The sequence below is a fragment of the Pinus tabuliformis genome, chromosome Q (genome assembly GCF_031772625.1).
Source record: "Pinus tabuliformis cultivar Carrire ecotype Pingquan chromosome Q, CPIR1, whole genome shotgun sequence".
NCBI classification, from domain to species: Eukaryota; Viridiplantae; Streptophyta; class Pinopsida; order Pinales; family Pinaceae; genus Pinus; species Pinus tabuliformis.
The window spans coordinates 507,846,125-507,864,155 of record NC_142296.1 but is presented as its reverse complement, the minus strand read 5'-3'; the positions used below and the strand labels follow the sequence as shown (position 1 = coordinate 507,864,155).

Sequence of the window (18,031 nt, the reverse complement as noted above, 5' to 3'; positions counted from 1 at the left end):
TATGCTGCTTCTGTCCAGAATATGCCCTATGTAATTCCTTTCTTCGACTGTTAGGTCCAGCACCTTCAGATTCCCATGACATTTTGTGGATAGAGTTTCCAAGTTGAGATTCCAAGCTTTGTTGTAGAGCTTTCTAACATTAGTTTCTGTGCCTTTGAAGATCATTCTGTTTCTTGCTAGCCAGATGTTCCAGAGAAGTGTACAGGGCAGGGCATTCCAGACCCTTCGAGCTGTATTGTTTGCTTTTCTTCCCCACGGGTAGCTCTTTTTCCATATGTGCAACACTTCAAATATACTAGTGCCAGGCACCCAGGGGGGATTGTGACTCCGAAAGGCTTCCTTCCAGCAGGCTGAAGCAAAGGAACAATCTATAAATAGATGTTGGATTGTCTCTTCTTCGTTTTGGCAGTTTGGACAGCGTGATGGTCCAATTATTCCTCGCTTTCTGAGGTTCTCAGCAGTGAGGACTTTCCCTCTTAAGAGGATCCATAAGAAGAATTTGATTTTTGGAAGGGTTTCTGCCTTCCAAACAAGTCTCCAATGTGCCCAGATTGCCGTGGGATACTCGTTGGTGCAGATCTGATGATAAGCAGCCTTAATAGTGTAGATTGTGCCTGAAGGATCCCATCGAAATTCATCAGCAAGGTAGCGTTTGGTGGGCGCTATACCATGAAGATAAGTTTTCAGGTTGTTGAGACTAATTTCTACATCTGCTGGTATATGAGGGAAACTCCAACCTTTCCAGATTTGGGAGTGGGCTTCCCATTGAGAGATCTGGGCCAGAGTTTGAATACCTACACTGCTGAAAAGAGCTAGAACCTGCTGAGTACCAGGCCGTTGGCTTATGGGCTGTTGCCCCATTATTTTGTCTTCTCCAATTCTTATGTAGCTGCCTCCTTTGGGCACTTTGGAAGTGTTTTGGTCAAGAAAAGGTATAGATTTTTTACACATCCTCCAGATTTTAGAGCATACTCTGTTGGGGAGCTCATGATCCAAAAGTTGGTGCCTTGGGTGGCTGAGATATTTTTTTTCAAGAACAATTTTCCACCAAGCATTCCTTCCAGTTATGAGTCTCCAAACCAGCTTGCCAGCAAAGGCGAGGTTTAGGAATTTAGATGATCTGATTCCCAGCCCTCCATTCTCACATGGCTGAGTGACCTGCTTCCAGCTTACCAAGTTGTATTTTTTTTTTCATTTCTCCCTCCTTGCCAAAGAAAGTGACGAAGGAGAGCATCCATTTTAAGATGGAAGTTAGCGGGGGCTTGTATAAGTGTAAAGCAGTACAAGGGCAGGGAGGAGAGGCCTGCTTTCAGAAGAGTTATGCGCCCTGCAGGGTTAAGCCAAGAAGTGCCCCAATGCTGAATCTTCCTTTTCATTTTGTCAATAATAACTTCCCAAGTTGTAGCTTTCAAGTTGCCAGCACTTACGGGCATGCCCAAATAGGTAAATTGCTCCCAATTCAGCTTACAAGGAACCCCAAGAGTACGAGCAATCCTATGGAGAACATGTGCCGAAGTGTTCCACCCATATATACAGCTCTTAAGATAATTTATCAGACCTCCAGAGTAGCTCATGTATTTGTCTAGGAGGGTTTTAAAATGACGGGCTATGATGTTTGAAGCTCCCCCCATTAGAAGAGTATCGTCGGCAAACTGAGAGTGATTGATGTTTTTGACTCCATTGTCAAATTTGATCCCGGTGATGAGGCCCATGCGGCGATTGTAATCCAGAGCTCTACTAAAAGACTCAGCCATTAATATAAAGAGATAAGGTGAGAGAGGGCAGCCTTGTCTAAGGCCTCGAGAGGATTGGAAGGAAGGTCCAGGTCTACCATTTAGAAGAGGGGATATCCAAGGTCCTGTAATGCAGGCTTTGATAAGGCTAATAAAGGATGTGGCAAAACCCATTTTTTCAAGCACAACAAACAGGAAGGAATGTCTGACACGGTCAAAGGCATTGGCTAAGTCTAACTTTAAGATGAAGCCTTTCTCATTTCGGGTTTGACTGGAGTGTATGGCCTCTTGGACAAGAAGGATGGAGTCCGTAATTTGCCTATTGGCCAAAAAACCCCCTTGATTTTCAGATATGAGAGTGGGGAGGATAGGCTTTAGACGAGTAGCCAAGATTTTTGTCAAAATTTTATATGATGAGTTACACAAGGATATAGGGCGAAAGCGAGAGAAAGTCAAAGGTTGATTTTCTTTAGGGATAAGGGCAAGATGGGTGGAATTAGTGAATCCTCCAATTTTGCATTTACGTTGGACCCATCTTAGCATTTTAACAAGATCTTTTTTTATTACTCCCCAGTATGTTCTATAGAAACAGATAGGAAAGCCATCTGGACCTGGGGCTTTATCTGGCTGGAGAGCCTAGATGGTAGCATGTATTTCTTCTTCATTGATCTCCTTAGTCAAGTCTGCATTAATATCCTCACTGACTCCTTTGGGCATATGTTGTAGAAAGTCTGAATAGTCCTCTGTTTCCTTTATCTTAGTTAGAAGAGTGTTGTAATAGGCTGAGGCAGTTTTCTTGATAGCTTCTTGGGTTTTTTGAGGGCGGCCTTCCTCATCGTTGATCATGGTGACATTATTTCTGACTTTCCGGACAGTTGCTTGCTTATGGAAGAATGCTGTATTTTTGTCTCCTCCATGAAGCCAAAGCTGTCTTGACTTAATTCTCCATTTCTGCTCTTCTTCTCTATTAACCCGGTATAGCTGATAATATAGATAACTTTCTAATGCTTTGTCCTCTTGGGATAGCCCATTTTCCTCAATTTTTCTGTGAGTTTCTTTCAATTTATTTTTCAGCTCATCTTTGACATTTTCTGGTTCTTTGTAATGCTGCTTCACCCATTCCTTCAGGGTGTGTTTTGTATTCTTCAGCTTGCATTCCCAAATGAATCCCGGTGATCCTTCTATATGATGGTGCCAGGCTGTTTGGACAATCTGATCCACAATAGGATTGCTACGCCAAAGAGAATTGTATTTAAAAGGCAACGGCCCCAATGGACAGTGTGCTTCAAGAACAATGCTAATGGGATAGTGATCGGATGCTGAATAAGGCAGAATATCAGCATGAGCAGTGGAAAAATCAGAGAGGAAAGAAGTATTTACCAAAATTCTGTCAAGGCGCTCCAGAATGTTATCTCTGCCCAGCCTGCGGTTGTTCCAAGTGAACCTCCGATTTTTTGGGATGATGTCTACTAAATCGCACTCTTGCATGATGTTTTCTAGCTTTGCTCTATAAGGATCATGAGTAAAAATGCCTCCTCTTTTTTCATTGGAGTGTAGTATAAGATTTAGATCTCCCCCAAAAATGATATTTCTATTTTCTTCAGTTTGGATGTCTTCCTGAAGTGTGGCCCAGCACTGATCTTTATCTCTGAAATGGTTCGGAGCATAAATGTTATAAAGGACTATTTGCTTATCCTCTGCTTGTTTTTCTAGTGTGACTTTGATCCAATATGGATTGATAGTTTTGGATGTGCATTTCCAAGTATTTTTGTTCCACATTGTAGTGATACCGCCAGAAGCTCCTCTTGCTTCACTTATTTGTCACTCATAATGCCTGAGATGTTCTATAATTCTTGTCATCTCTTGCAGTCTTTGCTTTGTTTCCTGAATCATTACAATTCTTGGCTTCTCATGAGCTGTGAGGTCTTTCAGGGCAACAATTTTTGAGGGGTGCCCTAGTCCCCTACAGTTCCATGATATGACTTTAATCATTGAGTATTTGGGTTTCGGAGGGATGCTCGTCCCCCTTGCTCCTTATGTGTTGTTTCATTGCTATTTTGCCCCAATATATAAGTTTCTATGGGATTTTGAGTTCCCATGGCGATGTCTTTTTGAGCATTTTCGTTCCTTTGTTGTTTACTTGATTTCCTACCAGGTCCTTTTTTTGAGATTCTTGATTGATTCCATGATCTTTCGAGGAGCTTCTAGTAGATCGGGGTGGGGGAGGGGTGAGGGAATGGGAGGGGGAGGATTGAGAAAGAGAAAGAAGGATGGGGGGGTCATTTTCAAGGGCGATCAGGTGGTCATTATCAGGGAGAGAGAGGTCGCCAAAGGGATTTGAAGAGATCAGGGGAGAACCAGTGGATGACCCCGAGGTGGGGAAGATGGGTGGACCAAGAGGAGAGGAGGGGGAAGGGACAACTGAGGAGGAGGCTTTGGGCGGAGCTGAAGGGGGATTAGGCTTGGGAGGGGCAGTTTTGGGAGGATCTTCAAAGTTTGCTTTCAAGCCAGAGGCAGTCTTCTTTTTCTTTACAGTTTCCCATTGTTCTTCTGATTGAGCAGGTTCAACATTAACAATTTTAGAACAACGATTGGAAAAATGGCCGTATTCGTGGCATACCTTGCATTTGAAAGGAATTTGTTCGTAGTCCAGTTGCTGAATATGCGTCCAATCGTCCACTTTTAGTTTGATTGCTTCTGGAAGACCCTTGCCAAGATCAACTTCAACGCATATCCGTGCACATGCCTGTATATTATCGATGGCTCAAACTGAGTCATCTCCCCAGCAGTGGAGTGGGAGGTGCGGTAGACGAACCCAGACCGGAACAACATTAGGGACATCCAGCTCAGGATCGAAATCTGGAGTCCATTTGTTCAGGTACAGACCACGAGAGTCCATGAAGTACGACCCATTTCTGAAGATTAGGTCCTTGTCTGCTCTAGATTCAAAGTGGAAAGTATAATAACCTTTTCCACAGAAACAAATGGAGATTTTGCCATTAACTTTGTTGGCCCAGTTTCTTTCGATCCATCGTTGAACAGTTTTCAGGGAAGGCCATAGGCTAGTGAACTGTCCAATGAGCCCCCGCTCAGCTAAAGAGAGAGCAGCCATTCGAGGGATCGAAGGAGGAAGGACAACCTCTTGCAACCCATCCAGTTTCTTGACAAACTTGGACAGCGCAGGGCGAGTTCTCTGAGGCTGAAGAGATTTGACTAAGGCGGAAAACGCATCTGCAGCAGATTGGAGGCACGCATCTGCATCGGTCTGAACAGGGCCCTCCGTGGCAGGGATCGGAGAGGCCATGGAAGGCCAGAGGCCAGAGGCCTCGCGCTGCAAAGAAAGGACCAGCAGTCGGCTGCTAGGTCAGGGGAACGCGCAGGGGGCGCGCGCAGTCTCGTTCCTCACAATTCATTATAAAGTTTTTTTTAATAATAACAAAAGGAGAGATAGTTAACATATATAAAAAACCACAATTATTGATTAACTATCTTATAGACATATGTTCAAATGAAAGAGATTGGCTTCTGGATTTATTTTCTAGTTCAAGTAAGTTTTATTATATAGAATTGAATTTCAATATGTTATTTTTTTAATTAATATGTCATTGTGCTAATTTACTTCATTATTTCTTTTGTGCTTGATAATTAGGTACAACACTAGCATGCTGCCTTCAAAAAGGAAAAAATTGCATTGCAATTGAGAAAGATCCATTATAGTGCAATTTCATTCAGCAAAGAATTAATGCTCTTCAATTTCTTCCATATGCATTGCAAGAAATTGGGTTGAAGAAAGGGGACTTTAGTGAATCACGTGTGGCAAAAAAGGCAAAGGAACCCCAACCACCATTACATGGAATGTTTGGAAAGACATACATTGGGAGATTCGCAAACATCAAAGATCCATTAGAAGAGGAAAATGAGGAAAATGAAGCAGAAAATATTGTGGAAGAAGACAATAATGAAACTCTAGAGGACAAAGAGTTTGGATTACGTGACATTGTTGATTAAATTTAAGTTATGCTTGGAAATCAAGCTTTGCAATGTTTTGACTTTGACATTTTATGAGAAGAATAATCAATCAATTAAGGTTGTTATGCGTTCAATATTTGTAATATGTGATTTTCGCATTGATTTTTAAGTTTATCATTATTTTTTGAAAAAAAAAAGTGATTATTATTATTTTTTTGACATGAAATTCATAAAAAAAAAACTATTATTTAACCATTTTTAGTTAAAATTTTTGTATAAAAATTGTGATTTTGACACGTCAATTCTAGCAAAAAATTATCAAAATGTGTAGTTTTTTTGTTATATTTATGTTAAAAATGGTTATTTTTATGTACATTGTTAAAAAATATTGTTTTTTAGAAACAATTATTTCATGTGGATTGAAAAATTAATTAAGGATGTATATATATGTAGATTATTGAAAATTCAAAATATCGACTTTCTAATTTAAAAAAATGCAAAACAATAAAAACCTCACTACAAAAAAAAATTAAGAAAATTAAAAAACAAGAAAATATGAAGAAAATGACCACTTCAAAAACTATCAAATTTAGAAAATAATTATTTACATTCCATACATTAGAAAATTTAAAGTCAAAAAGTAGGTCTTTTAAAAAAAGGGTGTGATGCATAATACTCACTTTTTTAAAACAGCATGAAAATCACTACCATTCTAAAACATAATGTACATAAAAAAAATTAAAGTGCTAAAAACTATGCTCAAAAAAAACATGTGTGTTCTGCATCACCCCTTTTCAAAATCAGGTCACTTTTTTGCTATCTCTACGAAATAGGTAACAGTATCAGTTCCCGTTTCAAAGTTTACACTGTTTGACAACTCTTCATAAAAATTGGGATAAAATCTACCCATATACAAAGAAAAAAGGCAACAATAAATAGGATATGGAAATGCCTCCCTTCAATCCTGTGTTGGTAAATTTGGTTAGCCCGAAACAAATGCATTTTCAAAGATCAAAAACCAAATCTAGGCAAGATCCTAGCAAAAACTTGGAGCCAAGTTATAGAGATAATAAGTACAAATGGAATCTCAAAAATGGACCAGAATGACTTACAACAAGAAGAGAAAGACTGGTACAACAAAGCAATGCTAGAAAACAAAGCAAAAGCAGTAGTTATAGCAAAAAATAAAGAATTTCACACAAATAAGAATTGGAAATTAAGACTGGATGATAAAGAATTTGCAGAATGGATAAAAGAGCAGAAGAGACACATTCTATTTTTTTATGGAGCTGCAAAAAAATAACCCAGGTAAAGCAGGGGCAAGAGGAGTCATTCTAGATCCAAATAGGAAAAAACTAATAACCTATGAATGGAGCCTTGGAGAAATGACAAATAACAGGGCTGAAGCATAAAACCTTCTCCTAGGCACAAGGATTTTAAACAAAAATGCAATCAAGGACCCTATAATAATAGGGGACTCGGCTATCGTAATAGCAACTTTGGATGCAAAAAGGGACTTCAAAAACATAGCCATCAACAAAATCTATCAAAGGATCAGAAAAAGCTTTGAAACCCTAGGAAAAATAACCATAAAGCATGTCCTGAGAAATCAAAATAAGGACGCTGATAGTCATGCCAACAAAGCAATTGACAGACCAATTGGGATTGTCAAAGAGAATAATGAAGTTTATGAAGAAAGTATACCATGACCCCATAACTAGTATGAGGATCGAGAAAGAGGATATAGATCTGAAAAATCTCACAAGAAATTTTACAAGGGGAAAAAATATAAAAGAAGAATCAAAATACCAAGTTGGAGATTACATGAAGAAAGCAGAGAATATAAGTCAACAGAGGTTCTCAATTGTAATCAGCATTGCATAGAGCACTTGACTCTCAAAATCCAAATTTGCTACACTATATGATGAAACAAGATTCCAAATATCCTCCTCTCCTGGGCGAGGTTAGCTTTAGTCGTGTCACCCACGAATGCCTAGACAGTAACAGTCAGATCTCCATGGTCGACTGTGCAAGCTCCTAGGCGACCCAAGACAGCAAGGCATTCAACAGCAGCAAGTCTCCCCTCATCCGAGACCAATACATTAGGACAAGAAACCACAAAAAATTTGAAGATTTGCCACAAAGAAAGCGTGAGGAGACAGATGAAGAATCCTCGCATAGGAACTGTTGGATTCAGAGATCAACGGATAAGGAGTGCCAGCAGAGGTATCGGGAGAGGAACTCGATGGAGGTAGATCAAGGGTCATCGGGCGCTAACTTGCGCGAGACTTAGTCAAAGCGAAAAGGCGGGAATTTGCAGGAGCAGTTTATTGGGAGGAGATTAAGCGGTAAGTGGTTTCTGGAGGGAACCCCCCGATTCCACTCACCGTTGGACACGTAGCAAGCTGGTGGGGAGAGAATACTGCTTTATCAGGTGGGTATTCCCTGCGCGGTTTTCCCACCCGATATCATTTCCCGCCGTTGGATCTACTACGTGGGGATCGACAACAATGGAGAGATGTGTAGTTTGAATTGATCGACGTTAGGTGGTGTCCATCAGATTTGATGTAGGAAGCCTACGGTGGAGATTGAGTCTATTAAGGGCCAGTTTTGGTATTTGCACCAAGTTTGTGGAAAAGTGGAACTATAGTCCTTTGTGTTTGTTTTATTGCCCACCTTTTCCAAAATCAAGTGCGGGTTCTTTGGTTAAGTCCGTTGTTTCAATGTTAAGTGCAAGTTTTTGTATTTTTTGAAGTTTTTAAGAAACAGGGTTGTTAAAGTAGCTGTGGGGATTGCGCTCCATGTTGTGCACTAATTTGATCCAACCCTCCTCGGATTGTACAAGGAACTATCTTCCTTTCCCCCTTCTTTGCAATATATAAAAATTAATCGACTGTGTTAAAAAAAAATACAATGGTAGAAATTCATGTTTCTCACCATCCTTTTCAAAAGTGTATGTGTTGCTCCTTCTATAGTGCATTTCTTTTTTGTCATATTGCCAAGTTTGACCTAAGAGAACGTGACATACATCAATGGACATGGCATCACAAAGTACTTTATCTTTGTAGCATTCATTCTAGAACTCTAGTTCACATTTTTTATTTACCAGTATCAGGTGTCCTTTTTGTAGCCATGACACTTTCTATAGATTAGCATATGCATTTTCCTCTTTAGGTTTAACTTCTCTACCATCTCTATAGACACAAAATTATCAGTACTTCCACTGTCAATAACAACTCTACAACTTTTACCTTTTAACCTAGAGGTGGTTATGAATAATGCTTTTATTTATGGACACTCCTTAATCTCCTTGGTAGATTTCAACGACATTCTCTTCATTATCAAAGACTCTTCAACTTTTGGTGTGTTCTCGTATACAAAGGACTTCACAATTTTTGTATATGTCTATGTAATGTGTAAATTTCCTATAAGTGTTCTATGAACATTCATTTGATTTGTGGATGATTGTGTTGCATGTGTAACATCTAACAAATAAATATCTTACTCTACCTCTTTGATAGGGTCTTATCCCTCTGAAGTCTCCTCTTGATGTATGTTGTGGCTTATATGAATTGTAACATACCCAGTTCCCTCAATAACTTACAAACGTTACGAGGTACCCAATTTTTTTACTATCCTGACAATAAGATCTGACACCACATTGTCACATACCGCTACTAAATTTATCCTAACCACACTTACAAAAACTTAATTTTCATTTCTCATACAGTTTGTCAAACACTTTACATGTAAACTATTTTTACAAATAATTTGTATACAACCAATTAAGTATTCATTTTCTTGTAGATATTTTATCAAACATTTTATATGAAATAAAATAAGAAAAAAAAAATTGGTTCCACTTGTAACATACTAACTGAAATATACCACTCAATCATGCAACTTTTGATTGTTGTCTTTGAGGTATTTTCCAAATAGTTTATATGCAAATTATAATAAAACACCTTTAACGCATTTCTTCAAATACTTTTCATGAAAATGGGCATACATCAACTACAACAATACTATCATACAACAATGCTAACATACAACAATAATATCCCCATCCACAAAATAATATTTTCATTAGGGCATTTCATCAAATAGTTTCTATGCAATGAATCATTAAACCATTTAGGCATTTCTTCAAACATTTTGCTTGAAAACTACTATAACAACTTCCTCAGGGCATATATCCTAAATTATAACAATCCAAAATTGAACCAAATAATCGGGAGGGGGGAGTTCCCCTCGCTATGATCCAAGTTTAAACCTCTAAAACCTCCCAAGTAAAAAGTTATCGCAGAAATGCCAACATGATTTGTTTGATGCATGGTTTTAGGAGCATCCAAGAAGCTTGAATTCCTCTTATCATATCTCCTAAAATATCAAGGACAAATTATTTAATACATATAAAAAGCTACAACCAAATATTATAACAACTACATCCATGATAAATTTGCTAAAGGGTAAATGCATGTACATATAAACTTGCTGAAAAGAGAAATTAAATAATCATGCATGTCACTAAACCATCTATGCTAGAAATAACATTAAGAAAAAAATAAATATTTATCTATTGTAGCAAAAAAATACTAGAAAATGAATCCAAATCCTCTCTCATCAAATGAATTGGAAAAAGGGTGTGGCTAAGATTTATGAGACCAAAATTCCTTCAAAAAGGTATAGGTCTTTGATAACTACACTATATGGAGAGAATTTATGGCCTTGAAAGATACTTTTATTTCTAGCTATCCAAAGTTTCCAACAAATATATTTAGGTAAAATAACCTAAAGATGTTGGAAGAACATTTTACCTTCCACTAATCCTAAATAATGATGATCCCAAGAGGTGAATTAATCACTTATTGTGGTTGGCCAGATCAATTGATCCTCCATAGGATGCAAATCATTTTTCCATATAGAGTGATGAAGGGACATTCCAATAATGAATGAGAGATAGACTCTTCCTGAGAAGAACAAAGAGGGCATTGAGAAGGACAATTTATTCCCCTCTTTTTTAGATTTTTAGCAGTTAAAATATTTTGATGCAAAAATGTCTAGAAACATATTTAATTCTAAGGGGATTGTTTGGAGTCCAAATAGTTTTCCACATGTGATTTTTGGAGGTATTCCCTATGGGAAAATTAGTTGCAAATATCCTTGTTTGACAAAATATTCAGAGGCTTTCCATCCTCTTGTGTATTCCTCCTCCTTGTACTTGAGAGCACAACCAGCAAGCTTGCTTTCTAGCATGCAAGCTAATTTTTACAAGGGAAATGAAACATTTTGAAGATCCCATCCTTTATACCTACCTTCTTGCATCCAAAAAGAGATGCCCACAAGTGAATGTTTACCTTGATAGGACAATCAATTTCATAGAGGCATAAATTCTATATTTCAAGCTAGTAGAGAGTTGTTGAACATCCTATTGCTCCAAATATTTATCTTCATTCCATTACCTAGAATCGAGGTTAAATGCTCCTTAACGATAAATAAGGTTGATGATACAAAATTCCAAATGGGGGAATCTCCCTAATCACAAATAGAATAATCCAAACATTGTAGCTGATTCCCATAGAAGTATTTAAATTTAAGAACCTTCTTCCACCAACCATCAGGCTGAGATATTAACCTCCAAACCAAATTTTCCCTGGAAATAATTGTGTTCACTAGCAATGGATCTCTAATACCTAATACACCATGTAATTTTGGAGTACGGACAATGAACCATTTGGCTAGAAGAAATTTTTTGATGTTAGATTTGCTTTATTTCTGTAGAAATTTGTGGATCTTTTGAGACATTAGCTTTTGAATTCCTAATGGAGCTAAAATCATTGAGAATTGAAACAAGGGGTGCACAAAAAAAATCTCTTAAATAAGAACCACATGTCTAGTTGGGTTAATCCATCTCTATTAGACTAAATATTACACTAAGAGGGGGTGTGGGGGGGTGGGGGAATCAATGTAATGGAAAATTTTCGACAATTTAAATAATTTACAAACTAATAAAAACTATATCCATAATCATGCTTCATTAAATAAAATCAACACATCATCATAATAAGACACCAAATGTATTTGTAGGCACCCATCCCCAAAAAATAAATTTGGAGGCGTTAACCTACTAGAGGCACCAACCTCAATGATATGCAAGCACCGACTTGCAATATGATCTAACTTGATTACATATATTTGTAGGTACCAACCTGCTGGAAGAAACCACCCCCAAAATATAAATTTGCAAGTACCAACGTACTATAGGCAACAACCCCCAATATGTGTAAGCACCGACATATTGTAGGATACAACTTGATTGAGGCGCCAAATTCGATGATGTGCAAGCATCAAATTGCAGTAGACTTCAACCTAATTGAGGCACTAACCTTGATAATGTGCAAGCACCGACTTGCAGTAGACTTCAACTTGATTGAGGAACTAACCTTGATATAGGCACTCACTTCCTTCTTCAACCTGACGTGGACCACTTTTCACAATCTTTCAGACTAGATTCACAAGATAGTCACAAAACACGTCTTTCAAATCTGTTGACCACATCAAAATATTATTCTTACATCAACATTAGCTTATACTTCATTTCTTACATAAGCACCTAACCTACCAATATGGCTCAAAAATAATTTGAAACAAATTCTTTTCCTTCAAAATATATCCTTATGGATTTTCATGTCCCTTATATAATATAATACAATTCATTTCCCCCTTTTAAAAATCAAATTTCCCTCAATTTAACCCAAAAACATTTTAAACAATTAACTATTATACAATTTGCGTCTTTTTGATCTACTACCTACAAAATTAACATTTTATGGTGTGCATTATACATAATTACTTTTTTGGTCTACCTAAATGTTCGACCAATTGCACTGTGTGAGCAAAATAAATTTCAGCAAAATCCACCAAATTTGAACTTGCAACCTCTCTTAAATTAAACAATGTTAAAACAAATTCAGATGTTAAACTAATCATTCATGTCACCCCAAAAATGCATATAAATGATCAGGATTGTGTTTTGTCAAAGTAAAGGATAAGCCTTCATGCTTAACCATGCCTTATAGGCATGACTCAAACATACAACCATACATAAAACAACAGAGTTCATAACCTACACCTTTAGGCCAATACACCACAATAGGCCTTATGACTTGCGCCTTTAGGTTGATCAATATAACAAAGATCATGACCTATGCCTTCAGGCCAAATAACACAACAAAGCTTACGACCTACAACTTTAAGCCAATACATCACAACACAACATAACTCATGACCTACACCTTTGAGTCAACACAACAAAACTCATGACCTATGTCTTTTAGGCAAACAACAAAGCTCATGAACCACACCTTCAGGCCAAACAAAACATCTCATGATTTGCATCTTCAGGCCAATCCAACAAAACATAACTGAACTCAAGACCTTTGCTTCTGGGACAAAAAAAAAGGTCACGACCTATGCCTTTGGTCCAAACAAAAAATTTCACAACCTATGCCTTCGATTCAATACATGAAAACACAATATAACTCATGACTTATGCCTTTGAGCCAACACAACAAAGCTCACAATCTGTGCCTTCATTACAATACACCACAACAAAATAGAACTCACGACCTGTGCCTTTGTGTCAAACAAAAAATCTTACCTACGCCTTTAGGCCTGAACAATACAAATGATCAAACATGCAAGAATAAGATCACAACAAAGATAGTGCCTTTAGGCCAATACACAGTAGAGATAACAAGCCAACCCTTGATGTCTCTGAACTAGTGATATATTTTGATGACAGATCATACACTTCAATCGAATTGGCCACACTCATATATATAAGTGTGAGTGGGCATGAAATTGATCAAGGCCGACACGAATTAAAGAAACTTCATGTGCCCTCACCATGTGACCCAGTCTTGGGGTCCATGGACAAACTAATGTTGATGCCATCATGATGTCACCCTTGAAACATGGCATGCCTTGAGTGGACCATGTGTCACTAAGATTCCATGTAAATAGAAAACCAAAATTCCTAGTTAGCATGCTACGTGGCACCTACCATGTCATCATGTATGTCAAATTTCTTGCTACCATGTGTCATTGATGATACTCAACTAATCCTATCTTGTCATGTGTGCTTTTAGTAACACTATCATGTCATCTTTTGAGGGGCCATTTTCCATCATCCTGAGCCTGCCGCATGTCATTCATTGATTGGACCAATGTGGTAGAGGGAAAGTGACATGAGGGAGGCATTAAAGTTCATGCAAGTCCTTATACAATCCACCATTGATGAATTTTTCAATAGTCAAATCTACCCTAAGATGCAAGAAATTTAACTTGTTAAATAGTGTGCAATTCCTTGCACCATTTACCATGGATTGTACCACAAGATCATAGATTTAATATGAAGATGCTCAACATTTAACAAATTTGGTGTTTTTGTTGTCATTACAACGATCAACTTAAAATTGAATATCTTCTTATCCGGGAGGAGTTTAACCAAATGTGATATACCATTGGAAAGGTCTCAGAGAGGAAAATCCAACCATTTCATCCATAGCTTAATTTGAAAAAAAAAATAACTTAAAAAAAAAACCTCAATAAACTTTGACCAACTTTGACACCATTAAATGTGACCTTGTTAAGACATCAAACTTATCTCGTAGGGGAATATCAACCATGCCATCCAGAGCTTCATTTGGATTCCCATTTGACATAAATGACATAGGTTGCCATCAATGGAAACACTATGTCCAATAATATTCCCCTTTTTCATTGATGGAAACACCATCAAACATTTAGGGTCATTGATGGAAATAACCTGAACTCTCCATGTCAAACTACTACTAAACCAAATCCTTCTTTCTCTGCATTCTTTCCTAAATAAATGCTTTCTCTTATTCTATATATGTGTTCTTTTTTGAATGCCTAGTTTCTCTCCCCCTTTGAAATCAATGGAAAAGGATGCTACTAAACATAGTTTCTCATCATTTTTTCATAACCATTCCTATATTTTCTTATGGATATGTTTGCTTGTGAAAGAATTATTTGCCTGAAAATATGCTCCCCGTTATGCGAATCTCCCATTGTCAATAAATTCACTCTGGTGAGGTTTCCTCCTCATCTAGGTGGATATTGGTGGCCTCTCACCTATTCCACCTAGACCCCCTAGTTTGTTTCATCTGTTTCCTTGTTCATTTCAACATTTACTATTTTTAGCATTTTTTCAAGTCCTGAACTTCCAGAGCAGTTTTGACCCCCTAAACGACGTTTTTTTGGGGTTCACGATAGGACCATAGCCATAAGCAAGGGCCTACAATGAACCCTGTAGTACTCGGTGAGACCTTTCCAACAAGGTATCATACATGCCAAACAGAGATAATATGAACAAGTTACGACCCCAGGAAGTTGGCTACCCACCTAACCCCAACAAGGCCCACAAACTCTTGGTGTTACATCTCCTGCGGTTAGGGTTTTGGTTTTTTAGGGTTTTCTCATGTTTTCCAATAATAAATAGGCCCTCGAGCCTCATTGTAACACAATTTAGAGGCATGTAGCAGCCACATCTCTTCTCAGAGATAATCTACCATCGCCCGAGCTATCTTATTTCCATTCTGTTTGTAAGCATAGTTCAATAGTTTTTTTATTAATGAAATGAAGTGTTTTCTGCTGCATCTCTGTGTTTATGATTATATCTATAAGTTTTTGCATTCATGTTTAAGTTCGGATCAGTGGTATTAGAGAGGTCTTCTCTTTCTCTTTTTTTCTTTGCATGTCCCCAATGAGGTCAGGATATAAGGAATTAGGGCTTGATCTGGTTGAACCATTGCAAGATCAGCCTCATAAAACCTGACGACCTCCCATGGTGGAAGAAAAGAAAGACGAGGGGCCAGGAGATCATTTCAAAATGTTGCTCGAGGAAGCCCTCAAGCGACAGATGGATGTGATGATGGATAACTTTGCCCAAATCCTTCGACAACTACCAACAGGTGATGCATCTTCATCCAACGGCCACTCTGGAGGTGCCACTCCTATTAAGGTACAAGTTAACTTCAATATTCCCATATTCGAAGGCCTGATAGATGTAGACACCATAGATAAATGGTTAAATCTATTGGAAGGATATTTTTCAGTTCATGACTTTTCCAATTGGGAAAATATTACTTTTGCACTTCTTAAAGCCACCCAACATGTTAACGATTGGTGGGAAACCTACTGTGAACAAAATGACAAGAGTGAACCTTGGTTGTTTTCAGCTGCACCCGCTTGGAATTCTTTCTGAGACACCATCGAGGAACAATATTACCCTGTCGGGAGCTATGAAGACAAATACATAAAGTGGACCACGCTACAGTAGGGAAGGGACCAAGATGTGTCAAAGTTCACAAATAATTTCCATACCCTTCTCACGAATCTAGGTATCAAGGATAATGAGTGGCATTTGGTGCTCAAGTGCCGCGGATGTCTACACAAGTACATCTAGGACGAGATGGAGTTCCTAGACATTTCCTCACTCGGTACGACATATTGGTACGCTGTCAAGATTGAGCAGAATTTTAAACAGAAGAAGCAGGACTTTAGATCTGAGAATCCAAAGCAAGGAAAAGGCGCCCCCAAACAACAGAACAAAGGAGCAAGCCAAGGCGGTGCTACCCATGATAACCCGTTGAAGCTGCACGCAAAGAACAACACCCTGAAGATGAAGAAGGACACAGGAAAATGGTGTGAGTTCCATAAGAGCTCCACTCACAATACAAGTGAGTGTCAGACCAAGTAGTCATTGGTGGATGAGCTGAAGGCTTCTGAATCAAACGCAGGTTCTGACTCTGAATCAGAACCTAATAAGGGAATTGGAAAAGGGAAGCAGATCATTGATGCAGAGCCTGGCGCCACTATGGCCACAACCAAGGTCCATAAGATTGATCCTGAAGATCCTGAGGAGGGGGAACACCTCTTCCACTCAAAGATATGGGTGAAGGGTTCTCCTCTGCAGTTCATTGTCGACAACGAGAGCCAAAAAAACCTCATTTCGGTGGAGGTTGTGAAGTGGCTGGGCCTAAAGACTGTAGCACATCCATAGCCGTACACCACCGGGTGGCTTCACCAAGGACAAGATCTTTGTGTCAGCCAGCAGTGTTGTCTTCCCTACAACATCAAGCCCTTCATGGATGAGGTACTGTGTGACGTTGCTCCTCTTGAAGTTTGTGATGTATTGTTAGGACAACCATACTTGTGGAAGCGACATGTTGTATATGAGTCTAGATCTCGCTCTATGATTATTACTTTGGCTAATAAGTTGTACATGATACCAGAGGTAACCCTGCCTACCCCTATCTCTTTTATCACTGCAAAAGCAATGCAGTAAGATCATTTCCTAGACTAGGAAATTTGTTTTCCTTATGATTTGCCCCCAGGGCAAGAAGAAGGTTGTGGCCACAACTTCCAAGTAGGGCTCCTCTACACAGAAGCAACAGATGGACAAGGTCATGGAGGAGTACAGGGATATTTTCACCTCACCCACAGGGGTACCTCTGTAATGTCAAGTTAAGAACTCCATCGATCTGACCCTGGGTACGCTGCTTCCTAATGGACTGATCTATCGACGCTATGTTATGGAGAATGCTGAGATCAAGAGGAAGAATTTTGAACTATTGTAGAAAGGGCACATTAGGCCAAGCTCATCACCTTATGGGAGCCCAATTGTATTGGTATAGAAGAAAGATGGGACCTGGAGGCTCTGTATTGACTATCGGGGCGCTGAAAAAGATCACTGTCCAGAATAGGTAACCAATCCCACGGATTGATGACCTTTTAGACCAGCTCAAGGGGGCCAAATATTTCAGCAATATTGACTTGAAGTCAAGTTATCACCAGGTGCCTATCGAACCCTCCAATGTGTGGAAGACTTCCTTCAAATCCAAGGAAGGCCTTTTCGAATCGTTGGTCATGCCATTCGGATTGACGAATGCCCCTGCAACCTTCATGAGACTGATGGATGACATCTTGTGACCCTTCACCAATACATTCATGGTGGTGTATTTAGATGACATCTTTATCTTCAGCCAGAGTTGGGAAGAGCACCTCCAACATATTCGACATGTCCTTCAAACCCTGCGCCAACACAAGTTGTGTGACAACTTGGAGAAATGCACCTTTGGCCTAACCTGTGTTCAATATCTAGGGTACATCATTGATGAGCAGGGTGTATATGTGGACCCATCCAAGAAACAAGTCATTCAGGATTGGCCAGCCCCAACCACTCTAACAGGGCTCCGCAACTTTTTGTGTCTTGCCAATTTCTACCGTAGGTTCATGTTGGG

The 18,031-nt window shown here is 38.8% G+C and overlaps 2 protein-coding genes across 2 annotated transcripts; both read right to left on the bottom strand.

Annotated features, from left to right (window-relative positions):
* Window positions 1-1,169: 1,169 nt before the first annotated feature.
* Window positions 1,170-1,754, bottom strand: LOC149220394 (uncharacterized). Its single transcript, XM_089387080.1, has one exon. It carries the CDS (start codon window positions 1,752-1,754, stop codon window positions 1,170-1,172), a length of 585 nt encoding a protein of 194 aa, XP_089243206.1.
* A 615-nt stretch (window positions 1,755-2,369) lies between these two features.
* Window positions 2,370-3,512, bottom strand: LOC149220393 (uncharacterized). The gene has a single exon (XM_089387079.1). The coding sequence runs from the start codon at window positions 3,510-3,512 to the stop codon at window positions 2,370-2,372; it is 1,143 nt and encodes a 380-aa protein (XP_089243205.1).
* Between the last annotated feature and the right edge of the window lie 14,519 nt (window positions 3,513-18,031).

Bases quoted from the DNA above. Each gene is read 5' to 3' on its own strand.
- LOC149220393 (XM_089387079.1), bottom strand. From the start codon at position 3,512: ATGTGGAACAAAAATACTTGGAAATGCACATCCAAAACTATCAATCCA.
- LOC149220394 (XM_089387080.1), bottom strand. From the start codon at position 1,754: ATGGCTGAGTCTTTTAGTAGAGCTCTGGATTACAATCGCCGCATGGGC.